Source organism: Populus nigra, chromosome 8 (genome assembly GCF_951802175.1).
Source record: "Populus nigra chromosome 8, ddPopNigr1.1, whole genome shotgun sequence".
In the NCBI taxonomy this organism is placed as follows: domain Eukaryota; kingdom Viridiplantae; phylum Streptophyta; class Magnoliopsida; order Malpighiales; family Salicaceae; genus Populus; species Populus nigra.
The window spans coordinates 18,658,763-18,685,792 of record NC_084859.1 but is presented as its reverse complement, the minus strand read 5'-3'; the positions used below and the strand labels follow the sequence as shown (position 1 = coordinate 18,685,792).

The 27,030-nt window shown below is 33.8% G+C and overlaps 3 protein-coding genes and 2 long non-coding RNA genes across 6 annotated transcripts; 2 read left to right on the top strand and 3 right to left on the bottom strand.

Moving 5' to 3' along the window:
- The first annotated feature begins 366 nt into the window (after positions 1-366).
- LOC133701404 (uncharacterized) lies at positions 367-3,178 on the top strand. Its single transcript, XR_009843562.1, has 3 exons — positions 367-1,200; positions 1,568-1,647; positions 3,023-3,178. It is a non-coding gene; the product is annotated as an uncharacterized LOC133701404 (long non-coding RNA).
- Positions 3,179-3,473: 295 nt separating this feature from the next.
- LOC133701403 (uncharacterized) lies at positions 3,474-10,386 on the bottom strand. 2 transcript variants are annotated; one of them, XM_062125310.1, is made up of 3 exons: positions 9,851-10,386; positions 7,817-9,580; positions 3,474-4,138 (listed from the first exon to the last, which is right to left on the bottom strand). In XM_062125310.1, exons 2-3 carry the CDS (start codon positions 9,437-9,439, stop codon positions 3,797-3,799), a joined length of 1,965 nt encoding a protein of 654 aa, XP_061981294.1. In that variant the 5' UTR covers positions 9,440-9,580; positions 9,851-10,386; the 3' UTR covers positions 3,474-3,796. The 2 variants fall into 2 exon arrangements, with proteins under 2 accessions (XP_061981294.1, XP_061981293.1); XM_062125309.1 differs by having other exon boundaries at positions 7,817-9,561.
- LOC133701405 (uncharacterized) lies at positions 10,326-10,927 on the top strand. Its single transcript, XR_009843563.1, has 2 exons — positions 10,326-10,463; positions 10,567-10,927. It is a non-coding gene; the product is annotated as an uncharacterized LOC133701405 (long non-coding RNA).
- A 7,245-nt stretch (positions 10,928-18,172) lies between these two features.
- LOC133701260 (chalcone synthase 1) lies at positions 18,173-20,167 on the bottom strand. Its single transcript, XM_062125119.1, has 2 exons — positions 19,878-20,167; positions 18,173-19,370 (listed from the first exon to the last, which is right to left on the bottom strand). Exons 1-2 carry the CDS (start codon positions 20,053-20,055, stop codon positions 18,373-18,375), a joined length of 1,176 nt encoding a protein of 391 aa, XP_061981103.1. The 5' UTR covers positions 20,056-20,167; the 3' UTR covers positions 18,173-18,372.
- Positions 20,168-24,948: 4,781 nt separating this feature from the next.
- On the bottom strand, positions 24,949-26,625 carry LOC133701261 (chalcone synthase 1-like). The gene is made up of 2 exons (XM_062125120.1): positions 26,296-26,625; positions 24,949-26,186 (listed from the first exon to the last, which is right to left on the bottom strand). Exons 1-2 carry the CDS (start codon positions 26,471-26,473, stop codon positions 25,189-25,191), a joined length of 1,176 nt encoding a protein of 391 aa, XP_061981104.1. The 5' UTR covers positions 26,474-26,625; the 3' UTR covers positions 24,949-25,188.
- Positions 26,626-27,030: the final 405 nt, after the last annotated feature.

The following is a 27,030-nucleotide window of genomic DNA, read 5'->3' as shown; positions in this document are numbered from 1 at the left end:
TTCCAAATTATAATAGCATTTGCTGACAAGGAAGGATAATCGAACAGGGTAAAGAAAGAGGAGGGGGGGGGGGGGGGGGGGAAGGTGCCTGAAATCATGTCCAATCAATCTTTACACCATAGATGCACAAATCAGCCCTCTCAACAAAGATTCTATTTTGCAACTCTCTTTATAATCCTCCTCTCTCTCTGCTTTCCCTCTCCACTCACATGTTGCATGCCCTCTGGCCTTGTGCCAGGAAAAGCAAAACAGCGTGAGAAGAAATAAAAAGATCAGATGTCCGTTTCCAACTGTAAGCAAACAATGAATATGATGCTCACATACATACAAATAGTCAAAAGTTAAAGAACAAACATGTACTACGTCTTTTTACCCACACACACCAATTCATCACCACAACACTCTAATGAGTGCTGAGAAAAAAAAGCAAAAGAAAAACGAGTCTAAGTGGTGGGTGAGGCAATGACCATGATTGTGCCTGTGCTGCTATATCCAACCATGTCTTCCCGATTTCCTGCATACCCCAACGCGCATAACCCCACTTCCAAAAAACAAAATATGGCCATATCCCCACTTTCTTAGATGCAAAGCAATAAACCATAATCATTTAGTGATAACCACCTTATATATTAACATTATTATATACAGGCTTTCTCTCCTTTTGTTTCTTTTTTTGTTCTCATACCTGTCCATTACTGATAACAAACACAGCTAAAAGGGTGGATATGCATGGTATATCAATACATAGGGAGAACACATACAGCGAGATATATCAAGTTTAACCTCATTGACTGTACTCCTGGCGGCCTCGGGGCAGAACAGGTGCACTTCTTTGGTGTGCTCTTGCTATGTACCTTCAAGAAACTTTATCAACAAAGGTGAAGAAAGCAACAAAACTGAGAGGGGATCCTTCGCAGAAAAGAAAGAATATGGGGTCATGGAAGAAGTCAGTACTTATGAATCAGTACAGGATCATCAAAAGAGCAATGGTGGAAGAAATAGGAGAAGCAGTAGTCCTAGTGGGTCTAATAATGGACCTCACATAGAAACTTCTACTCTCAAGAGTAATCTCAAGAAAACTGCTTCTACTACTACAATTGAGGAAAATCAAGCAAGGACAGATCATCAAAAGAGGAAAGTAAGTTGGCCTGATATTGCATATGGCACAGATATTGCTCATGTTCTTGAATTTGAACCGAGGTAAACTTAACCATCCCCTGCTTACCATACTTCGTTTTCATGAATATTGGATTTTGATTGTGTTTGATGATGAATCCCCACAAGCCACACCATGTTTTTGATAAGCAAATTACTTCCAATATTATCTTCAACAGTAATAAGAGTGTTTTGTCCCTAACTTTAAAAGAGTGTTTAGGCTTAGGCACTATTATGATATGTAGGGCATGGCTGCATGAACAATTTCTAGAAAATGAAGTAATGATGGTTTGTTTTCTCCATTTTACAATCTATTCTTATATGCTACATCTTTTAAGGTTCAGGCAGCTATTTTATTTGCTTTTCTGTTGCACTTTCACTATATTTTCCTTTCTCTTTCATAATATCACAGCATCTCTGATGATGGAGAACTTGAAGGAGCAAGGAATTCTTGTGTTTGTACAATTCAATGAACAAGAAATCCTGCCATAGGTACGACACTTTAATTGTTCCTCACTGATTTAAGCAATACTTCAGAATCATATATGTAAAGTGGCAAGGCATATTTATATTCCTTGTTTTTCCTTCCCTTCAAAAAATCACTAAATATACTTATGATTAGCACAAAAACCAATCAGGTGCATGTCTTTTATGAGTATAATATTGTTGAAATGTGGAAGATGCCTCGAAATATAATCAAATGCAATGCCTTCTGTGAGTCAACAATGCATCTGACCATGAAATTCAAAATGACCGTTGAAGACTTCCAAGTTTCAATGGCAAAAGGCACTTGATACAATTGAGATTATACTAGACACTTATCGTATGCTACGATGGTTAACAGCAGCCCCAGCTAGCATCTTTTTTTTCTTTTTCTTTCAAATACATAGCATCTCATTGACAGTTGAACCTTACTTGGACAATATAATTCGATCTAGTTCAGAACCAGAGTTAGAATTCTTAACGATTGTGTGAAGTTGTTGAACTTGCATCATGTGTGTGTGTTTTGAGGCAAAGGAAAGCTTTCTGGCCTTTTATGACTTCTACTCTTAGAAATTAGAATTCTTAGGTGTTTGGACAACATAGGTAGTAACAATAAAAACAGGAAGGCCACCAAAAGGCAGGGGCCCTACCTAGCAAAGCATATGTAGGTGCATGATCATGACGACATGACTTTGATTCCTTTAGCCATCATATGAAGGTAATTTTGTATTTTTGGGTAATGCACACAAACTTCGATTGAGATTTTTGTTTCAAAAAAGAGGCCTGAATCCTAAACCAATCAGAGGATTGAGAACTTGGGTGCAAGCTGAAATTTTCTATATATGTTCTTAGAGCAGCTTGCATGTATCTATGGTTAGTCCATGAGGGTCTGCCTTCAAACAACCAAAAAGCAACGTATCAGAAGTAGCTAATGATCTCTGTGAGGTTCTGGGGATAAAAAAATCTGAAGGCATGTACACATCAAGAAGAAATATGGCTTCACATCAATCTGTCCTATTATCATTGATGGGATATGTGTCTGAAGCCTTCTTAATAGGCTAGGGACAAAGAACGATGGTATTAAATTAGGTTTTTTGGCAGAATCAGGATGGTCACAGGACCAGTTAAGACAGTTGTATTGTCAACATGAACAAAATACAACGAATGCATACTCATAAGAATCAATGTATACACGGAATTAGAACTGTCCCTTTCAGGACAAAGTCCTCTCATTTTTAGAAATCCAAAACCCTTCGACAAGGAAATTTAAGACACTTGATAACGCCGTATAAAATAATCTGCCTCTTGTTCTTGGAGAACTGTCTTTCTTTTTCAAAAAAGTCCCACTCAGTTTTCTAACAGTTACAATCTTCTCTTCATGCAGATGGATCTCCTGGTGATGCAATTCTTCAAGAGCATTTCACAGTATTCACATTCTTGTATTTATTTACATAGAATAAGTCCTCTAGAACATTGAAGATAGAAAACATGTGTAGAAAACGAAAGGGCAGTGAAAATTTTCCAGAATTCTTTTATTTAATGCTTGCCCATGTTGCACGACTATCGAACCTTGTGAATAGATTTCTAACAAAGCCAAGACCACTCAAAACCTTTAACGTCCCCTTCATCATTCTCTCTGAAAAATCTGCCCTCCTTCTAGATCCACTCAATGATTCCTTTCTTGGTACGTGGTGAAAACTCATGGTTAAGAAGACACCACTAACTGGGCTTATAGTGTGAAAGCATGGTGGGAGTTTAGGTTCGTGAGTGGCAGGTAATCGTGGGAGTTGAGGGTGACATTGAAGACCAAAAACTAGACTAAAAAGAAAAAAAAATTGATACAAAAACCTCTCTGTACTTTCAAATTGAAAGATGGCACTCGATGTACTCGTCGGCTATAAAGGTTTTGTCAGTAAAGAGTTAACAAATCAATCACATACAGAAGGTAGTGAAACAAATTAACCTAAAATGAAGTTAAACATGTTACAGGCCAAGCAATTGCTGTAAGAAAGAATCACAATATTTCTTCCTTTCCAACCCCCACAATGATGCACCAAATTTTCTCCCGACTAGGAGGGTGCTTTTTTTCCTCGCATTATCACAATACCGTGGTCTTATAAGACACTATTCCCTATTTGACATTATCACCCGCAAGTCCTTAATGACCATGATTTTTTGCTTTCTTTGATTTGTTCTTCTCCTGCATCTTCTTTTTCTTCGCTTCAGCTGTAACCCAGGTATACTCTGAAGGAATAGCAAATGGGTCCTGAATGTTTTCTATCCTACTGCTAGAGCCACCAGCAGACGAGCCAGGGCGTTGGTAAGGGGCTTTTATCCACTGAAACCAAGATGATGTTGAGGACTGCGTGACCAATGGACTTTCCCGTCCCACAGCCATAGGACTTGAAGGCGGTGTTGAGAATTCATCCAGTGGCTGTAGTTCTTCAAACTTTGTAAATGTAACCAGTACCCTGATGGTGGGAACTACTGGAATGGCAACCTGGATGTAAACAAGAAGTACTCAGAAAACGTATTCAGAGATTGACAAAACAATAGGACCAAAGATTAAAAAAAAAAAAATCAAGCTGCAGCACAAGAAATGGCAGCATTATCATCCAGTTCTTTTTGAATGAATTCCAGTCAGTAAAGTAATTTGGTGGAATTGGGCCCTCCTCACCTCTCCCTTCCCCTTTTTTGAAGTGATTTTCTCCAATATCTTACAAAAGCATGTCAGCAAATTTGGAAGGAGAGAATGTTATCGAGGTGCTTCAAAAATCTACCTTGGTGCAAGGGACTACTGCCAACAAAATATCTTCCAAATCATAATTGTTAAAACTTGACCCAGATGCCAAACTAGTCAACTGGATTTATAGGATCCATAATAATTTATATGCGTAACAATTAGATATTTATGTGCGGTTTTTAAACATTTTATCTAGCTTGGCCTGACACCTGACAGTAAGTGTTAGATGCTCTCTTACCACAAGGCCAGGTTAAAATCCTATTCTGTCATATCTTGGTCAAATGGTATTTCTAAAAATGGAGCCGCACAGGAAACTTCTCAAATTCAAATGAAATTCAGCAGACTAGAGTTACGTTTCAAGTTTCAGTCAAGTTTGACTCCTAGATGATCCTATCAGAAACCTAGACTTGCCAAGTGTCTGGTTAATTAGGTTTCTGGTTTCACCAGCCAGACAAGGCTGGATGGATGGATCTAATAACTTTCCCTCTACCTTCCGCCTGAAATCAAGTGGCATGTGGCTGGGACCAGGAATAAGGAGACTAAGCAAGCCATGGATATTTGCAAAACTCAAACATGATGATGATGATGATGATGATGATGATGAAATACTGCCTTTTGACTCACTGAAAACTTATCCCGGGACTAAGCAGAGAGAATTCTTGAGATTTATCATTTAAGGTAAAATCATCATCTTCTTTCATTCTCCTTCGGGAAGTATAAATTGGTATAATGATGAGCATTTTGCAAACAAAGAACTTACCTGATTTCACCAGAGCAAATCCTTCACCAACTTCAGCCAAAACCACATTAGTATTAGTTGAAGTTATGGGGTCCAATAAATTCCACATTATTGTGTTTTTCATGATACAGAGGATATGATCTATAAAGCACATCATGCCAACTAGCCTCTCACATGCCAACTAGCCTATCACGAAGGAGCAAGCCAACTTATCAGCAGATCAATCAAAGGCTAATGAAGAGAGTCTCATGTGGCAACTATTTGGGGTATAGGGACATCAATCCGACAGTCGATTCAGCAAGGCAAACATGACACATTAGAGTGCTATATTAACTCCATATATGATATTGTACACCACATGTTGCCACAGGTCATAACTGAGGGTAACTAAAGTGGAATGAGCTATGCTATTCCTTGATTTTGGAACTCCAACCATTAATATCAGCTCCATAACTTAAAGGTAAAGTTTCTTATAATGATATTATGGTGATTGCCAAGACTACAAGGACAGACATGTAAAAAATGATAGTATATGCATCCATGTGCATGCATGCTCATGTACACTAACATGCTCAACATACATGCATTTCTGTAAATTTAAACATACATACTTTTCTAAGCTCAAGACTGAAGATTGATGCTTCTTACTAATTCTAAGAATCCTCTGAGGCAGAACAACATTGTTTATCCTCATGCTACAATTCCATAATAGTGATATCCAACTAGGGTGTTGCTCCCTCACTTTCATATTCCTGATTAGGTTCTATTCCACTTCACTTATATATCATTGCAACAATTTGCACTAGAAACTAACCTGTTACAAGGATGGTTTTCAGCTCACCAGCATTTGAGGTGGAATATATGGTTATGTAATCCAGATCCATAACTAGCCATAAAACTGGAAAACCTAAAAATTTACTGAAGTTTGTTTCCTCATATTCTCATTGGTATCAAATAAAGAAAACTATTTTAGATTCTCTCAGCCAATTCTTTTTTTTTTCTTTTCAAGATATTTACACTATACTGCCCCTGCGGACACGTAATCATTAAAAAGATGCCAATGGATAGCAGGCTAAAAGGTGTTGTCGGGTGCCCTAGCAAAACTTTTTCCTTAAAAAACTAGGGAAGGACACATAAAGGATTTTAGATAGTTCTATATTAATTATGTTTCTAAAACAAGAATATCTAAAATCTTTTGTCGGCCCTCCATCAATAACTACCACATGTTCAAAGACTAGTCAAAGACTATTTGAGATTGTGGTGGAGTTAGGAAAAGGAATGCATGATGCCAAAAGACAAATTTTGGGTGCTTGGTTGTCTTTTTGGAGCCATGGTATTGGAATGCCGAAAACACTCAAAAACATGGTTTTGAGAAAGATACGATCTGCTATTTTTTAAACCATGGTCTAGATGGAAACCACAGTTTTGGAAAGGCAATGCCAAACACACCCTCAATGAATAATGTGCTCAAAATTTGTCCTCCATTACAAGGGAAACATTGCATAAGATCAATTCTGCTCTAATATCACAAACCTATCTAACTACACATAACTTGCCAATATGGTAACCAAAATAATGCTTATCCACAATTATGGAAAACATAAAAGGAGCTTTCTCCATTGGTGGAAGAAGTCTACAGTTCTAAATGAGTAGAGTCTAGCTGGCTTGAAAAAATCTAGTAACTATTGTCAAGTTAGATCAGATTCAATTGAATCTCTAAATCTACACACAATGTTGGCACTAATCTACATGAGGTAACAATAATAGTAATAATTCTTTTTTTAGAGACTACTACTGCTCCAACAAGACGGAAATCACCCATTTTTTCTTTAAATGCAGGAAAAATAAAATATGCATTTCAGATATATAAGCAAAAGAGGCAAGTATGAAGATTTCAATGAAGTAAGAATCACTTGGATTCACCAAAAATCAAGAGATACAACATGATACTATACAAGTTCAACATTTGGAACATTAATGAAAACCTCCAAGCTCTCTTAAATATGCCCATAATGATGACTCAATGCATGAGCAGAGAAAACAGATGAAGGTATAGAGCATAGACCAGAGAAAACAACTAAAATCAAAGAGCCTCTATTACAGGGTCTTGGAGTGATTGGCTTTTCAGCCAGGCCACAAAAGTTCTACAACTTCTATGACTAAATCCCTAGTCTCTGCTGCAATTACTCATGACTCAAGGAAGGATCAGCAATTCCCTCTACCCAAAGGACAGAAAAATTACGATGCACTCCAACATCATGATCACATGACCTTCACTCAACAGACAAGTATATCAATCAACTCTTAGAGGCTGGAGATGCATTAGCCTCAAATTAGGTAAAGTTGCTTCAAACACCTAAGCCCAGACCTTAGTAAGACAAAAACCTCTTGCACCGTTAACATGAGCATACACATAAAAAGTATTTATTCAATATGATTTACATCATCAAAAAGACTCGTAAAGAGCACTCGATTTTTAGAAAGTTCTGGAGACACGAAAAAACCCTATCTTACCATACAGATCATAGGGTTATTTGGTATGGAACAGCAAGGTCATTATACAACCAACCTTTATCCAGAAAGCAGATAGATAATATGATTGCAAGGGCAGGGCAACAGTGGATGATGACCTAATCAAACAGCAAGCAAAGATTTCTATAGTAAAACCCAGCTAGATAGAAGAAAAGGCATCATACCTTAACTGGAAAGGTTCCCATAGGAAGTTTAGTTGTCAGCAGCTCTCTTAAGCGACGAATTGCCTTAACCTTGTTTGCAAGAATGTCAAGCAGTGGAAGAAGTTCTTCAGTTTGCAAAGGGAAGTTTGGAGAAAGCCAAAGAGTAGGTCTTAATCCTTTCTTATATTCATTCTCGCGGCTTCCTTCCTTGCGACGATTATTGCTCTCAGAACTCATAGAAGTAGATGCCTTGCTATCTCTCTCTTTCCGGTGCTCATCCCTCACAACAATCTCCACAGAATGTCTTCCTGGTTTAGGCTGACTTCCAGATGGAGAGTCCCCTAGCAAATCACTCACCTTCTCATCCACACAAAGAGAACTTCTTGGCGGAACAATTTTCTTCTGCCCTTCAACTTTAGAATCTCGTTTCCTCCAACCACCAAACCACCCTTTCTTTTCCTGCTTAGTCTCTCCATTTATAAAACCATTTGCATCTTCAATAGGAATCTCCCTGTGCTCATAACAACTATGACGATGTGCAATAATCCCATCACCATTCTCACCATTCTCAGAGTTCAGTTCCGACGCATCCAATTTAAGTGCAACTTCCAGTTGCCTTCTTTCTTCTACTGTCAAAATGTCATCGAGTTCCTCACTTTCTGTTTCATTGTCATTGGAAGATGAGAAGAACTCATCATCTGACATGGCCCCTGGGACCTTTCTAGATTTGATGCTAACAACCACATTGTGCATGTCATAGACCTTTGCTTTCCATGAACCCACCATTTCTGTTTTCTCCTGCCGCCTCCAAGTCAGCTGTGGCAAAAGAACTGCTTGGGTCACATCAATCCCTGGCCTGAATATATTAGTCTGAGACATTGCAGCCACTTCTTGCCGAACCTCTTCATCAGTTGCAGGAGAACCAGCACCATCCAAAGCATTCATCACCTCTTTATCCTTGTGTGTGATCATACAAAGCGATCCAGAAGGGACTTTCCCATCCTCAGATCCATCACCGAGGAAAAGAATACTCTGATCTGAACGCTGAATCCTAAAACCATCGAAACCAGCCATGGTCATATCTGCCCTCAAATTTGCACCCCTCTTCCAAATTTTGTAAGTATCTGAAGGAGCAATCCTCGAGATGAAGGGTATCACAGAACTCTCAAAATGGAATGTTATTTCCATGTAGAAGTCCCTCATCCTTCGCATTGTTCCTACCAGACGAGGCAACCTCCTACACCACTTTGCCCATGCCAATGGCTGGTAATGCCTGACAATAATCATCGCAATCCCTTCTTCTTTATTGCAGATGGCTTCTTGTAGAGCACTCCATCCCTGCTCGTTCTGCAGACTCCAATCTGCACCGGCAACCATGAGCATCTCAGTTGCAGTCTCATCACCCAATTTGACTGCCAAGTGAAGAGGAGTGTCACGGTTTGGTACATCACGCCTATCAATTGCAGCAGCAATAGCTTCAGCCTTCTCTTCCTCGGCCAATGAAATTGCCTCAGTCCGAATCTCAGCTGGATTGCATAGACGGGGAAGGCCAGCTACTATCTTCCTGAGAGTGGCATAATTTTTTGTTGCAATGGCCTTATGCACAGGACTGTGGGCATATTTTGAAATGTCAATGCCCGCCATCCCTCAGGAATGTATTAAGATCAACGCAGGCCAAGAATATACGCAAACTCAAAACCTCAATTCAATCATCCAACAATAGAACTCAATAGAAATCACTGATAAGCAATGCCCCAAATTAGAACCTACAAACAGAAAATAACACTATCAACTATTATCAGTTATAAACAACTGAGCTTCTAACATATGAAATAGGTCCAGTTCATAATTATTCACCGAGAACAGAATATAATTAATATCTTTCAGACTTTCCCAGAACAGAATAGACCCAGCTCAGGTTACAACCAGATGGCACAAGAAAAACAACGGAAAAAGAATCAAACTTGCAGCAACTACCAAGAAGCAAAAGCAAAGAATCTATTAGTGGGCCCAAAGCACAAAAGAAGAAGATCCGAGAAGCCAAGAAAATCTCACCTTCTTCTAACTTCTTTCTTTCTTTGCTCTCTTCCACTCTCAAAGAAACCAAGATTCTCCAAAAGAAACTCTCAAGCCACCAAAACCCCACCTCTCTCTCTCTCTCTCTCTCTCTCTCTAGAGAGATCCTTGTGATCCAATCCAGATCAGACAAACCTAAAAACATGCATGTGGGGGTGTGTGTGAAGAAAAAAAAAACAAAAGCTTAAAAAGAACCCAAGAAAGATTTATACTTAATTTATAGTATTAGAAAGAGCACAAGTTGAGGAATCTGGTAAAAGAAACGGAAAAAAGACACAAGATTTAACAAGGGAATTCAAGAAAGTAACAAAACCCCATCATCCAACCAAACCCCCCACGAAATAAAATACTGGGAATCAAAGAAAACCAAAAAAACCAAGTCTATACTCTGTAACTTATATATTGCACACAAGAGAGAGGGCAGAATCAATATACAATGCCTGCTACAAGTATTATTTTTTTTCTTTTTTTTGTACGAGTAGGAAACAGAGAAAGAGACGGGTGGGTCTTTGAATGAGAAATAAATTGCTAATCAATGTTTTTATTTATTTTGGAGCTGGATAAGAGGGGAGAAGTAGAACAAGAGAGAGGGGTTTTTCTTTTTCTTTTCTTTTTTTTACATTTGAATTTATTTATTTTTTAAATAATCGCATCGTTGCAGTAACTAAATATTTGATTTTTATTTGTTTTTTAAGAAACTGTGGTGATGATGAAAGGGAAACACAGAGACGGAAATGTAAGGTTGGTCAGAGAAAGACAGAGTCTAAAATGGAAAGGCAGCATGTGAAGCAGGAGACATGGAACTTGCTTTCCTGTTTCTTTCTTCTGTCTTTATTATTAGTGTATTTATTAATTAATGATTTCTTTAATTGAATTTACATGGGATAATCTGTAACGTCCACCTTTGGAATAAATTAGTCATTAAACAAACATGTGAGCCAAAGACAAGTGGGTTCATCATGATTAGGCTGTTGGGCAAGGATTAGGTAAAGGTAAAGACTTGTAATTTGTCCCCAAAATCCTCTAAAGAAAATGTAAGAATCCCTAGGGCTGATATATCACACTTGTCCCGACGCTTGCAGATTTTCAGTATTTCATTGGCCTCGATGAAAAATAAATCCAGTAAGGAAAATGTTAAATAAATTGCATTGTCATGTTGTGGACTAAATTATAAAACTCGATTTAGCTCCTGTAGTTCGGATTAATTCAAAAAATATTGTTAAAAAAATAAATTAAAAAATATTATTTTAAAAAAATTAAAAAAGATCAAATTTTATTTTGTGTAGATCGTAAATTGAATCACCCCGTTAATTAAATCATTTTAGATCAATTTTTATTAAATTTAATTTAAAAAATTTTCAAATTCAAGTTAATGAATTATTAAATTAGAGCCACATGTTGGTTGACAAAAAGGTCTATTTTCGTTTTTTAATTTTATTAATCTTGAAAAAAATACTTTCTTAAACGCGTCAGAATATTATTACAAATATATAATTAAAAATATATAGAAAAAATTAAATATAAATTAACATATAAACTGATCAGATGTGCTTTTAATCATGAAAAACAGAAAATCATCAGCGGCACCCTTTAACGAAAAAAAAACATTATATAAATTTCCAAAAACTCGTGTCACCAGCTTGGCACATACTTTTTTTTTATAATTTGATGAGCATTCATCCACCTCCAACCAGCCCGATCACGGGCTGCTCTACTTCCCCCGCACCAAGCAGTAATCCTTGTTGACCTGTAAATCATGGCATTATCAAGGCTAGATGAATCGAAGTACATCTCTGGAAGCACCGTTATTGTAATTCAGAAGCAAATAATTTTGTATCGAATTGAATTTATTATGAATATTGTATGACATCGCACCAAGCAGTTTAAGCGGTGTGCATACGTTATTTCATTTCAAAATAAAAAAAAAATAATCAATTTTAAAAAATAATTGATCATGAGACTATGATAATTTTATAGAATAAATTAAATAAAATAATAGAGATAAACTCTCGAGCAAACAAAATAATTAAAGTAGAAACTGAAGAAAAAAAATCAATTTTAAAAAACATTAAAAACAAAATCAAGTCAATTATGTTAACTCAACCAATATTGAAATATAAAATTATAAAAAATTTTAATTTTTAAAAATAACCAAAAATAAGGTCGAAGGCTAATCTTTAAAATTCTTAACCCGGGTCATAAGACCGAGATCATTCCATGAAAGACAAACACGAAAAAAAATCACAAACCAAAACTCCTAATCAACAAAAACTAAAAAAAAAAACAAAACAAAACAAATAGCATGTAAAACAATAACAACTAAATCTGGTATAACAACTAAATAAAAAAAACAATAAGGGGCTAAATTAAAAAAAAATAGAATAAATCGAGAAAATGATAAAAAAAAAAAAGCAATCAAAACAATAAGAATTAAATTAGATACGAAAATTAAATGAAATAAAATATTGAGAGATTAAATAAAAAAAATCAAGAAAATATAAAAAAAAATATAAAACAACAGAATAAAGACCAAATTGAATACATAGATTAAATAAAATAAAATAGCATCAAAGGCAAAAGGCAAAACAAATAATAATAAATAGAATACGAATCAAAACTTATACAAAAATTAAATGAAATAAAATATTAGAAGACAAAACTGTAAAAAAAAATGAAGAAAAAAAACAAACAAAAAATAGCAATCATTCTTATAAAAAAAAATGACCAAATTATATACAAAAATTAAATAAAAAAAATATGTTCATGTGTCTATTCCACTTGCTTTGTTGTGGATAGAATAATGTTTTTTCCAAAGCAAAAGATGAATGTCCTTAATTTTATGAATGTAAGATCTCAACTTATTTTCTCAATAAAAAAAGAAAAATAAAAAAAATATTGTAAATGTATTTCATTATACCATGATTCTTTTAATTAAGAAATATAAAGATATTATTTACACTAGATAAAATAAATTTTAAAATGTACGAGTTGATAAAAATGAGAATGAGATGCTAATCGCAATTAAATTATAAATTAAAACATAGATAAATATGACATTTAACTATTTTTTTCCCTTTAATGCACATGTTTTTTTCCATGTTAAAACTTATTTTTTCTTACCAAGAACAAATAATTTTTATTTTTTTATATTTTTATTTGTATAAAGAAATTAAAAAATATAAATGAATCAGAATAATCTTTCTGAAACATTAAATACATAAAAAAACAACCACTACTTAAAAATAAATAAATAAAAACTATTTAAAAATAACTACAGAGAATAGGTATTAATTTAAATATAAATTAAAAAATTATTTAAAAAAATAAGTATAAAAAGAGATATTAATTAAAAAAAGAAAGAGGCATACACTGCTCGACTTGAGAAGTGAGGCTTACGTGCCTGCCTCATTTTAAAAAGGACCCACTCCGCATGGGGGTTGTTTTTTTATTTGGAAATCACACTAAACTTTTTGAAAAAATAAAGTTAGTGAGCTTGTTGTATGCTTTATATCATATTTTAACCATGATGATAGTAAAAAATTCAAGGTTAGTGTTTTGTTTTACATAAAAAAGCCAATTTAGATATGGACAAAACACCTTGCACGTCATGATAAAATAACCTTAATTTACCCAAAAACCAAACCGTAAATCCAGAATCAACTTAAAATAAAAAATATTTTGAGCTTAGATCTACTATTTTAAGCGAAAAGAAAGCCAAATAACACTTAGATGAGACTCTTTTCGGTGAATAAAATTTGTTGACACCAAGATCAATTTTTTTCATGGGTTAAATCGGTGTCACCTAAGATTCTCTCCCTCTATCACTGGAATCTAGTGGTTCTCTCTCAAAATAGATACTAAAAAGTAAAAAAATAATGTTTTGTACCATAAATGAAATTCTGAAATATTGAAGGACCGAATAACAATAGTCTAAAAAGCAAGAGGAGCTGACACTCTTTTTCTTCTTTCTTCACACGTTGGTCTCTTTTGTTTCAATTTTGATATTTCTTAACAATTCTTGATACACTGGGGTCATAAAAGGGATACAATTGAAAAAAAACAAAGTCAGAGGATTAAATAAAAAAATCACTGTGAATTACTAAAGTGAGTGAAAAATTAACGCGTTTTAGATTTTTCTTGGTAATAATAGCCCGGGAGTTGGGAGAAAAGTATTTGTATTTGATAGTGGTTAGAAAGGTGGAAAAGACAACACTATGTTCTTGCAGCCGACATATGATCATTTGACCGAGTTGGGTTCTTCCAAGAGGGTTGGCTACGGATTTGGCGGCAGCCTCTCCTCGTTTTTCTCCTCCGCTCCAAGCTTATGCCAAGGAGTCTTGCAATTGACAAACTAGTTGCGTTTTAGGGAGACAACTTTATTCTTGCCTGTCGTATAATACACCAAAAGAATAGAGGAAGGAAGAAAGCCAGGGATATATCAAGCATTAAGTGTTGCCATGTGCTCAAGTTTAAATTATGTCATTTGGGATAGCACCCATAAAAAAAAAAACAATTAATAACTTTTGCTAAACACCATGTAAAATATATTTTTTTTCTTGTAAAAATAAACATTTAAATTTATAATCAAATAATATATCGTGCTGCCTACATGTATATTACATATGATCTGACTCAATAAGTCAAGTTACGACTTGACTGATTCAACCCTTATTTCGAATTAGATTTTAATAAAAAAATCAATTTAAAATTAACTCTATTTGACCTAGTTGACCCAACAAGTCAATCTATAATCTTATTAAAGCGATCAAAACAAGGTTTGATTTTTAAAAAAATTCTAAAATAACATCGTTCTGATTTAAAAAAAAAATTGAAACAACATCATTTAATTAACCTAGATTAATTTACCTAACTTGTAATTGAAGTCATTGCTTTGACTGAATTTAATAATTTTAGTTGCGGCAAATGCTAATTGTGTAAGGAAAAGAAAATTCAATAACATCTCGATTATTAAATCTATGAAATCCAGTAATTTAAATAATAAATGAGACTTTTTAGAAGTGATTTCTATATATACACACACAAAGGTGGAGGCATGTTAAAGGTTTGGGTGGGTTATAGCCCAGGTCAAGATTTTATCAATATTTTTTGACTAGTTTTAAATAAAAAAATTTTGTAATTCTCGATTGAGTTATCAAGAAAATTTGCATGGAGCCTTCTAATATGATACTTTAGCTTGGGTTAAAATTTCAGAATTTTTTAAGAAATTTAAAAATTTGATGAAAAATCACAATTTAACTAGTTTTGTATTATTGGACGTAATTTTCAATCCGACCATTAACTTGTGCTAAAATTTTACGAGGGATCTTAAAATATATTGAATAAAATCTGGTTAAAATTTTAGAATGAATGGAGCTTAGTAGTGCTAACAAAAAAAAATCATCAAATAAAAGCAAAACGACTCATTAAGGGTAAAATAATTATTTGTAATTAAAAAATAAAACAAATCAGTTCTTCCTTCCTTTTATATGTTGCCGATTAGGTAGAAGCAGAATAGGAAAAAAAAAAAAGAGAGAAGGCGAGAGAGAAAAAGAGAAAAGTAAGGGAAAAACATTAAAAAAAAAATCAAAGAAAAAAAATAAAGAAAATAAAAGAATAACCTTGTAAACTTACAAAGTCCAACTTATAAAGTACTAATATAAGGGAGAATCAAGTGAAGGAAAGAGGAATTGAGAGAAGGAAAAAATTCAATTACTTTGTTTTTCAGTTGATATGAGATTGTTATTTTATCCCGGTTGAGGGGTTGTTACAAATTACAATATCGATTCAGATTCGATTATAGATGAATTATATTTTATAAAATATCGAAGAATATAACTTCATTTTATTTTTACTTTCGCCTCAACTTTATATACTTTTAAATTTATTTTTTAATATTTTAAATAGTATATTTGAATTAATTATATATTTATTTAATAACTTAAAGACATGAAAAATTTCTGCCTCCGGACGCGCGCGCTCGCGCTCATATATATATATATATATATATATATATATATATATATATATATATATATATGTTATCCTCTGGAAAGGAAAGGAAAAAACAGAAGGGAAAAGCCGCTGTTTTATTATTGTGGAGGATACATAATAAAGCACGAAGCTTCTAAATCAAATATTAAACTCTAGCTGAAAATGGAACTTGCATAAAGTTAAAAAGGCCCAGAGCACTCGATTGCCATATTATGATTATGCCAACGCCCTTTCAGACAATTTTCCACATAGGATGCAGATGACCGTTTAGCAAGGCAAAGTCGAACGAGCACCGGTTCCATTATAGCTCGAACCCTAGTGAATGAGTTAATTAACCAGCATGATTTTGTCCCGCTTGAAAGTGATTTCTCATCCCTTTTACCATGCCCTTTCCTCGAGCTTTTTACCAAGATTGTTTCCTCATAAATGTAAAGCACCACGCCACCACCCCCACAATGGTCTTTAAAGGGAAGGTTACATGTCGGTGCTACCTGTCATGACAAGTATAGCTCTAACTAACTTGTCGGGTACTTCAATATCTATAATTAACAAACTTTTTTAGTTTGTTTTTTCTTCTTCTTCTTTTTGATAAAGATGTTTTTTTTTATAGTTTATCTACCATATAACTACAGTCTACATATCACTGCCGGGTGTTAAGAGAAAAATAAAAAAACTCGGCGTCGATTTGGTTAAAATAATTAATTGACCAAATTCATCCATACAACCTTAACCTGAGTTTGCTTAGATTTGAGTTTAACAACCATGTTAGGTTTGGACGTAAAAGGTTTTGTCGTGAATTATCTATCATTTGTTGCAATCAACGCGGTGACGTTTCAAGAGGAGGAAATAATTGTGGCAGGAATATTGAAAATGGTTTTTTGCAGATAATAGTGAAATCATGGAAACCAACAAAATAATGATTTGATTAGTCAATATGTATTTTCAAGGAATATGAATATTCCATTAAGATCTTTCCTTCGCTTATGCTTATAAATTCCTTCTTTTGTCTTTTTTCTTGACCTCGACAAACCATAGTCTCCGGTGATTTCCGGCTGCGCTCCTTTTCTCTCTCTCCCCCTAGCTCCTCCTTCCTTCACGTATCACATATTCTAGATACGAGATCAATTTCTGTGTTCTTCATGAGCATGTTGGTCTAGAATCTAGATATAAAACCTGAAAATACAGTTGTCTTGGAAAAAGAATTCTTATCAAGGTAAATTTTCATATTAACACATTTTTTTTTAATGAACATAAGGTTTTTAACTAAAATTATTGATTCTAAGGGGGAAAAAGGCATTTTATGATTATTAAAGTAATTAAGTTAATAAAAAAATATCAAAGTAGCATGTCGTGATTAAAAGTTAAAAATCATAAATACAATTTAAAATCTATTTAAAAATATTAAAAAAATATAATTTGAATGAATAATTTATTGTTAGTATTATTATTTTAAATCAGCTACATAATAATTAAAAAAAAATATTAAAGTTGAACAAAATAAATTAGCCAAGTATGCTAATTATTCTAGCTAAGTGTTCAAACGTTTAAAAATATATATTAATTTGATTTATTATTTATATAAACCGTGAAACCTTTTATAATGCATGGCCAGATTTTTTCCTAGGAAGTTCCGCTCATCGCTTATGGTCCCTGTCAATTTTCTCGAGGGTCACTAGCGAGGCCACCTTTAATTTTGTGGTGTCATCTATTCCCCGCAATTTGAATAAAAAATTGCTATATATTTATAAATGGAGGTTTAATAGGAATTCAAGGTAACAAAACCGAGCATGACTAAAATTCAAGGAATTTAATGGTATGAATCGTATTTTTAAAAAAAATTAATTTTTTAATTAAAATTTAATATGATTTGTATATTTTGGATCGTTTGATGTACTGATGTAAAAAATAATTTTTAAAAAATAAAAAAACATCATTAGCATGCATTTCGACATAAAAAATTATTTGAGAAGCAACCGCTACCACATTGCCAAGCATCCTCTAAAATGATTCCCTAGAATTATTCAAGGTTTTTTTATTTTTTATTTAAACATATATTATTTTATTTAAAAAAATTATTGAAACAATTTCGTTCCATGTTGACTCGACGACCTACTCGACAATCTTGTATAATTGCAAAATGAGTGAAATTAAAATTATCTTCGGTTTTTTATTTAATAAATTTATATATCAATATAATAATAATAATAATTAATATGATTTTCAAAAGATGTGATTATCAATCGACCTGTTTCATCTCCCAAAATGATACAAATTATAACTTTTAATTTACGTCACCAGTAGAATAAAGTATTCTCATAACATAAATTGTTGATAGAGCTTTTCGAATAAAAAGTATTACAAAGGTAAAGCCAAACACCATTGCCTTGATCCCTCGCCCACTTATAATGCCCTCAAAGGAGAGAAAACCCAAACGAAAAGAAAAGAAAAACAATGCCACAGAAGTTGAAGTTGAAGTGGATGCTGCCCGTGTAAATCAACAGAAGCAGCATCTAGATTGTTGGAGCCACACTGTGGAGCACCACAGTCTCAACAGTGAGCCCAGGCCCAAACCCAAAAAGCACACCCCATTCCAGCCCTTCTCCAGTAGATTGAAGCCCATCCTCAGCAGATTTCTTTCTCATCTCATCCAAAATAAACAGCACACATGCGCTGGACATATTTCCATACTCACTCAGCACATGTCTAGTGGCTCGCAGTTTCTCTGGTTTCAGCCCCAACTTAGCCTCCACCTGGTCTAGAATTGCTGGTCCACCAGGGTGCGCTATCCAGAAAAGGGAGTTCCAGTCCGAGATGCCCAGAGGCTTGAACGCCTCCGTCAGGCTCTTCTCAACATTCTTTGAAATAAGCCCGGGAACATCCTTGAGGAGGTGAAATGTAAGCCCGACTTCACGGAGATGTCCATCTATAGCCCCATCGCTGTCGGGTAGAATAGTTTGGGCTGCAGAGACTAGCTCAAATAAAGGCTTCTCAACTCCCAGCACCGGGTCAGAGCCTATTATAAGAGCAGCTGCGCCATCACCGAACAATGCTTGACCAACAAGGCTATCAAGATGGGTATCGCTAGGGCCTCGAAATGTCACGGCTGTTATTTCAGAGCACACGACTAGTACACGAGCGCCTTTGTTGTTCTCGGCGAGGTCTTTAGCAAGGCGGAGCACCGTGCCACCAGCAAAACAACCTTGTTGATACATCATCAAACGTTTAACCGATGAGCGGAGACCCAAAAGCTTAGTGAGCTGATAGTCAGCCCCGGGCATGTCCACGCCACTAGTTGTGCAAAACACCAGATGGGTTATTTTGGACTTGGGCTGACCCCATTCCTTGATGGCCTTGGTAGCTGCTTCTTTGCCCAACCTTGGTACCTCCACCACCACCATGTCCTGTCTAGCATCCAATGAAGGTGCCATGTATTCACACACACTAGGATTTTCTTTCAAGATCTCCTCAGTCAAGTACATGTATCGCTTCTTGATCATGGATTTCTCACCTGAAATGCATGGCATGACAGAATTAAGTTTGATAGATATCTACCAAGACAATATATGTGTTTCTAGTTCTGCAAATGAAAATTAATCAAGGATCGATATATATTTATGTTTGTGTGTGTGTAGACACGCACAAGTATCCTTTTACAATTCAACAGGCAGAGAATCTGGACATCAATGGTGTTTATTTTTAAAATAATGAAATATGAACGGGGATAGTCCATTGAAATTGAATAAACTAAATTGGCGACTTGGCTAACTTCTGCAATTAATTCGGAGGTTGACATCCCCGATAATAAGGTTATACTACTATATTTATTGATGTTAATACTAGATCAAGACATTACTGCATAATTAAAAATATTCGATTCTAATATGTATGCTGTAATTAAAAACATTCTTCCGTTTGCTAGAACAAGCATGGAATATCTTTAAACGAAAATGATCATGAAATAATGTGTGATAGAAATGCAATTAATATACATATTCAACTTAATTAGAAGCCTTACACATTCGCTTGAATTTTTCTTTAAGCTCCGCCTTGTGCTCACTGTTTGTGATGCGAAAATAATAGTCAGGATACGTGCTCTGATCAACACAGTTTGGAGGGGTCGATGTTCCTATGGCCATGATGGTGGCAGGACCCTCCGCCCGTTGCGACTTCCGAATTTCATCGACGGTCACCATATTTTCTTTTTGCTGGGGGAGAAAACCAAGAAATCAAATCAAAGGGGTTGAGAGCTGAGCACCGTAAAAGTGCTACGAGAGGTAGATAGGGATGTGCGGGAAGTTCGAAGAGAATGTGGTCTGTATATATACGAAAAGGAGTGAGAGGTTAGCTGAGATCAAAATACGAAAAAGAGGGGTTAGCTGAGATGTTCACGTGCTGCATAGATGCCCCTTCTAACCAGTCTACCGAGGACTAATTGAGCGCGGTACGTCGCAGCTGACAATAAAAATAATTGTTTGGTTCGTTAATATATGCGATTGAAATGGATTTATATCACAAAATAATTAAAAATACGTGCTTTAGTTTATCACTAACTTACATGCTAGCACTACACTGCATGACATATTAATTTTTTTAATATAATAAAAAAGATTTAAGATATCAAAAATTATTTAGTATTGTTATTAAACCTGATAAAGAAAAATTTAAAACCTCTTAATTTGACTTATTATCTAACGTGAGTTTAAAATTAAATAGTGTAAAGTTTTTCTAATATGATAAATTTAACTTGACCAGTCTAAAATCAACCCGATTGATCGATACAAAAATCTAAGAATGAAATTAACAGAAAAAAACATCTTAGCCAAACAATCAATCGAGTTACCAGGTCAGGCCCGAGTCAATTAGATCAAATCAAGCTTTTGATTAAATTAACTAGGTATTTCTTTTCTATTCAATATAGGTCAAAACTCTAAATTAACTAGGTCTTGGGTCGATTCAACAAAACCAATCTGAATTTTAAAACATTTATAAAGATAAGAGCTTTAAAAAGAGCAGCCCTTTTATTTACATTTAACCCTTTTATCTTTTGAGTTTTTATTGCACTAACCAATAAATATTTTTTTTGGTTCATACTAGTAATTATCCATGTTTAATTCTTCAATTAATGAGAGACATGGCACCTCATGAGAGGTTTTTTTTTTTTATGGGGAAATAATTAATAATGCATTTATAAGTTTTTTAATCCGACCCAATTAGAACCAAATTGTATTATATTGTGAGATAAATAATTAAAATTTTATAATCATATTTTTTTTAAAAAAATAAAGAGCTAAAATAATCAATATTTTTCAGAAAAACATAAAATTAATCTCAAGCGACTAGAAAAAAAATTAAGAACTAAAATAAGTAATATTTCTTAGAAAAAATAAAACTTCAAGCGACTCATAATTTTTAAAATATTAGGAAACAATCAGTAATAATTTATTTAAAAAATTTAAAGTGTTTTAAGAAGAAAATTGAAAAATTCTCAACCAATGTTTTGAAATTGTATCTAATTTTTGAACACATTTGGGGAACTAGAGATTTTCAAAATTTCTCAACTGGTAAAAATTTCAAAGAAAGGACAATTTAAAAATTTTAAGAAATATAAAATTTCAAAAAAGCACAGCCCTTGATATTTTTATTTATTAAACTTTTTAAAAGAACTAATATTTTTATTTCTTGGATATATATTTACAATTGGTAACTTAAAATACAGTACAATTTAATCCAATCTGATCAAATTAATAAAATTTTATGAATACATCATAAAATTTGATCAAGTGTTTTTCTTGAGGGCTCACTTGTGTTGCCCTATGTTATCAGGGAGTCAAAGGGGACAGAGCAGCATGCACGTGAACCAGGAAATCTGGAATGCTTAGGCCCAGGCTTCCAGTTAGGCAGGTATTAGGTAAAGAATGTAAGATTCAAATCTGTCACGCAAAGAGAATGCCAAATAATTCATATACAAGCTTATATATGAAACTCTGGTAGTAGTTGTTTTTTAAAAATATTTTTGGTTTGAAAATACATTAAAATAATATATTTTTTTATTTTTTAAAAATTATTTTTGACATTAACATATCAAAACAATCTGAAAACATCAAAAAAATTAATTTGAAATTAAAAAAATAAAAAAATAAATATTTTTTAAAAAATACATAAATAAATAGGATCGTGTATCATGTACAAAATTACACGTTTTTTTGGTTAGTGCATGCAATCAATTGAAAGAAAAGTTGGTAAGCACGCACCTGAAAACATCCGAGGGCGGGTTAGATTTTTAGACTGAAAACATTAGAACACATGTAGTCTCCTGCTTTCCATGTGTATTTGGTAGGTTATTCATGTAATAAAATAAATTTGAGCTCTAGTACATGCAAGGGGTGTGAAAGTTTTCCAAGTGTGTAATTCAAAGTTCTAGATCCTAGAATATACAAATATCATGATATTTTCCATAATTTTGATCGGGAGATTAATCGAGAAAAAATATATAGATTATTAAATCATCCATGAATTATCAAGTTAGAATATATTTGGTGGTGTGGTAGTAATTGTTTTTTCAAATAATTTTTCGTGTCGAAATACATGTCAATAAATTTTTTTATTTTTTAAAAATTATTTTTGATATTAACATATTAAAACAATCTAAAACATATAAACTATATTAAATTTTAATAAAAAAATTAAATTTTCTGAAACCGTGTTACAAAACGTTTCTGAGTCCATAAATAATGACACGACATCTCATTTCTGAAACATCCAAAAAGACGTCGTTTCTAATGCAATCTTCTGAGCCAAATATAGTTGCCACCTGGCAAAACTTCTCATCTCCCACCAACCATTCATTGTTTTCTTCTCCTTCTCAGCTCCCTCTCTCCCGTCATTTTCTCCATTTGCAGCGTATCTACCAGATTATACCACTACACTAAAATAATTAGGATTTTTTAAGCACTGTTTATATGAAGAATTCGTGTCATAGCTCAGTTAGTTAGCTGTCTAACTAAGCCTGGAAGTCATGGGTTTCAGAGCTAGGGAAGCTGTTTTTTTCCTTTAAATAAACGTACGACATGTTATCTGTATTTTTTTAAAAAATAAAACCTTTTATTAAAAAAATAAAATAAGGTCAGGTGTACGCATGGCCTACCACTAGTGGGCCATGTGCCAGGCCTTATCTTTTTCTGTTTTGTTTTTGGGTTTAATTGTTTTGGCACTCCAAATTGTTTTTTTTTTAATTTCACTTTCTCTTTAATTTTGGCATAGTTTTTTAAATATTATTATAAATTTGTACTTGAATTTTAATAATTTATTTTTAATTATTATGTAACTGATATGAAAATAATAATACTAATAATAAATTTTTCATGAAAATCCGATTCAAATTGTTTTTTATTATTAAAATTTTTAAATAATTTTTAAAAATAATTTTATCATATTTATAATTTTTTTATTTTCAATCACATATAAAGCATGAACATACTAATTTCATATTTTTTAAAAACTTTATTTAACAATCACATATTTTTTTAACAAAAACAATGATTTCAATTAAAAACGTTGTTTTTATTAAAATGAACATGAGATATATGGATGATATTTTTTAAAAGTGACTGGATTTTCAGGTTTAATAACAATATTAAAAAATATATGAATTAAATGTACATTTTTTAAAAAGATTCAGGTTATTTTTATAAGATCTTAGAGTCAATAATCTTTCAGCAAGTAATTCTGATTTTAATAATGAATATTCTCTTGGAAGAGCAAGTGTAAATGATAGAGTGGATCATTATTTTAGCTTTCCTGGTGCATTATTTTGCTTGGGAAGGTACTTTCGTTTTTGCTTAGCAGAGGATTCTGATATTATATTATTTTTTAAAATTTTCTTGATGATCTTGCTCTTCATTGATATATATATATATATATATATATATATATATATATATATATATATATATATATATATATATATGTTTTTCCTTTTAACTAAAATATGTTAAAGCTTGAATTCAGTTATTTTTTGTTGGAACTATACAGTAAGAATGATGCAGGAAATAGAGGTTTGATGGTGTTTCTATGGTGAGAGATTGAAACTAAAAGAGAGAATGAGAACGGAGACATGGAAAATGAAAATAAAGTCTGGCTATATAGTTGGAAAATGAACTGATAAGATTCAGACATCTAAAGTACTGGACGTTTGAGATCAAACTAGGCCGGGTTTGGATTATACAACTACAAGTATTACCAGGTTCGAACCATGTTTTGATGTATTGAATGAGTTTTGCTGGGTTTATATTTTAGTTGATTTGACTAGTAATTATGATCTAGTATAGGTTATCAGGTTTTAAATTTCTCAGATTAATTCTGGTTGTGTTGAGTTATATAATAATGTGTTTTTAATTGGGGTAATAAATTTTAAATTAAATTATTTATTGATTTTTTTAAAGTCGCACATAAAAGATTAACTATTTGTTTAAGAACATGATAATTTTTACTTTTTAAAATAAAAATTCACTTAAAAAATATATATATTTTAATTTTTAATATCAACACATAAAAAATATCATATAATACTAAAAAAATATTAATTTAATTTTTTTAACTTAATTATATTTTTAAAACACATCCAAACACAGTTTTACCATGAAAAAAATAATCAATGCACATGTATGTAAAAACATGCAACACTTTTTGATTTTACCGCTGATTTCATGTAGAATTTTCTACAAAAGAAATTATTAGGCGTACATTGAGTTCAACTCCTTTTTCACATAAAAACGAGACGGGTTATATAAATATATTTTATCCATCCTGTCTTTATATGAAATAAGAGAGTGCATCTAATTTAATTTTGAGGAGTAAATTAATTCATCAAGTTTTGAATTTATTTTTTAAAAATTATTAATTTAAATACTATAAATCTTAAGATTACTTGTTAATTTTATTATTCATAAAATTAATTAAGATACACACAAAATAGCATTAATATCCATGTTAATTTAAAAAAGAATGCATCTCCAGAAAATATTAAGTAATTCCCCTTCAAATATAATACCACAATCATTATGTTATTTCATGTTGTGACTTAGATATTTTTTAAAAATAATTTTTTATAACAGAGTTTACTATTACAGTTCAGCAAATTACGTAAATCCAAACACAACCACCTCGACTCTTTCCCCCACTCCTTATTGGTGCTCTCAAAAGAGACACACACTGTAGAGGAATACGGCATAACTAAAAGAAGCGAGAGCAATTTTTTTTTTTTTTAAAAAAAGAAGCCTACAGAAGTGAAAGTGCAGGCTGCCCATGTAAATCAACAGAAGCAGCATCTAGATTGTTGGAGCCACACCGTGGAGCACCACAGTCTCAACAGTGAGCCCAGGCCCAAACCCAAAAAGCACACCCCATTCCAGCCCTTCTCCAGTAGATTGAAGCCCATCCTCAGCAGATTTCTTTCTCATCTCATCCAAAATAAACAGCACACATGCGCTGGACATATTTCCATACTCACTCAGCACATGTCTAGTGGCTCGCAGTTTCTCTGGTTTCAGCCCCAACTTAGCCTCCACCTGGTCTAGAATTGCTGGTCCACCAGGGTGCGCTATCCAGAAAAGGGAGTTCCAGTCCGAGATGCCCAGAGGCTTGAACGCCTCCGTCAGGCTCTTCTCAACATTCTTTGAAATAAGCCCAGGAACATCCTTGAGGAGGTGAAATGTAAGCCCGACTTCACGGAGATGTCCATCTATAGCCCCATCGCTGTCGGGTAGAATAGTTTGGGCTGCAGAGACTAGCTCAAATAAAGGCTTCTCAACTCCCAGCACCGGGTCAGAGCCTATTATGAGAGCAGCTGCTCCATCACCGAACAATGCCTGACCAACAAGGCTATCAAGATGGGTATCGCTAGGGCCCCGAAATGTCACGGCTGTTATTTCAGAGCACACGACTAATACACGAGCGCCCTTGTTGTTCTCGGCGAGGTCTTTAGCAAGGCGGAGCACCGTGCCACCAGCAAAACAACCTTGTTGATACATCATCAAACGTTTAACCGATGAGCGGAGGCCCAAAAGCTTAGTGAGCTGATAGTCAGCCCCGGGCATGTCCACTCCACTAGTTGTGCAAAACACGAGATGAGTTATTTTGGACTTGGGCTGACCCCATTCCTTGATGGCCTTGGTAGCTGCTTCTTTGCCCAATCTTGGTACCTCGACCACCACCATGTCCTGTCTAGCATCCAATGAAGGTGCCATGTATTCACACACACTAGGATTTTCTTTCAAGATCTCCTCAGTCAAGTACATGTACCGCTTCTTGATCATGGATTTCTCACCTGAAATGCATGGCATGACAGAATTAAGTTTGATAGATATCTACCCAGTTAATACATGTGTGATAGAAATGCAATTAATATACATATTCAACTTAATTAGAATCCTTACACATTCGCTTGAATTTTTCTTTAAGCTCCGCCTTATGCTCACTGTTTGTGATGCGAAAATAATAGTCAGGATACGTGCTCTGATCAACACAGTTTGGAGGGGTCGATGTTCCTATGGCCATGATGGTGGCAGGACCCTCCGCCCGTTGCGACTTCCGAATTTCATCAACGGTCACCATATTTTCTTTTTGCTGGGGGAGAAAACCAAGAAATCAAATCGAAGGGGTTGAGAGCTGAGCACCGTAGCAGTGCCCTGGGTGGTGTAGATGTGGCAATGGACTAGCTGCTGGGAGAGTTAGATTGGGATGTGCGGGAAATTCGAAGAGAATGTGGTCTGTATATATAGTATAAAAGAGTGAGAGGTTAGCTGAGATCAAAATAAGAAGAAGAGGGGTTAGCTGAGATGTTCACGTGTTGCATAAATGCCCCTTCTAACCAGTCTACCGCTTGAATGGTCCGTCGCAGCTGACAATAAAAAATTAAAAATAAATGTTCGGTTAGTTAATATATGCGATTGTAATGGATTTATATCACAAAATAATTAAAAATATGTGTTTTAGTTTATTACTAATTTACATGCTAGCACTGCATGTCATATTAATTTTTTTTAATATAATAAAAAAGATTTAAGACATGGAGAATTATTTGGTATTATTAAAAATCTTAAAACCTTTTAATTTAACTTATTGCATAACGTGAGTTTAGAATTAAACCGTGTGAAAGTTTTTCTAGCATG

Coding starts and splice junctions, on each gene's coding strand:
- LOC133701403 (XM_062125310.1), bottom strand. CDS start 9,439: ATGGCGGGCATTGACATTTCAAAATATGCCCACAGTCCTGTGCATAAG. Junction 4,139..7,816: donor TGGGAACCTTTCCAGTTAAG/GTATGATGCCTT, acceptor GTTTACATCCAG/GTTGCCATTCCAGTAGTTCC.
- LOC133701260 (XM_062125119.1), bottom strand. CDS start 20,055: ATGGTGACCGTCGATGAAATTCGGAAGTCGCAACGGGCGGAGGGTCCT. Junction 19,371..19,877: donor AGAAAAATTCAAGCGAATGT/GTAAGGCTTCTA, acceptor CATGCATTTCAG/GTGAGAAATCCATGATCAAG.
- LOC133701261 (XM_062125120.1), bottom strand. CDS start 26,473: ATGGTGACCGTTGATGAAATTCGGAAGTCGCAACGGGCGGAGGGTCCT. Junction 26,187..26,295: donor AGAAAAATTCAAGCGAATGT/GTAAGGATTCTA, acceptor CATGCATTTCAG/GTGAGAAATCCATGATCAAG.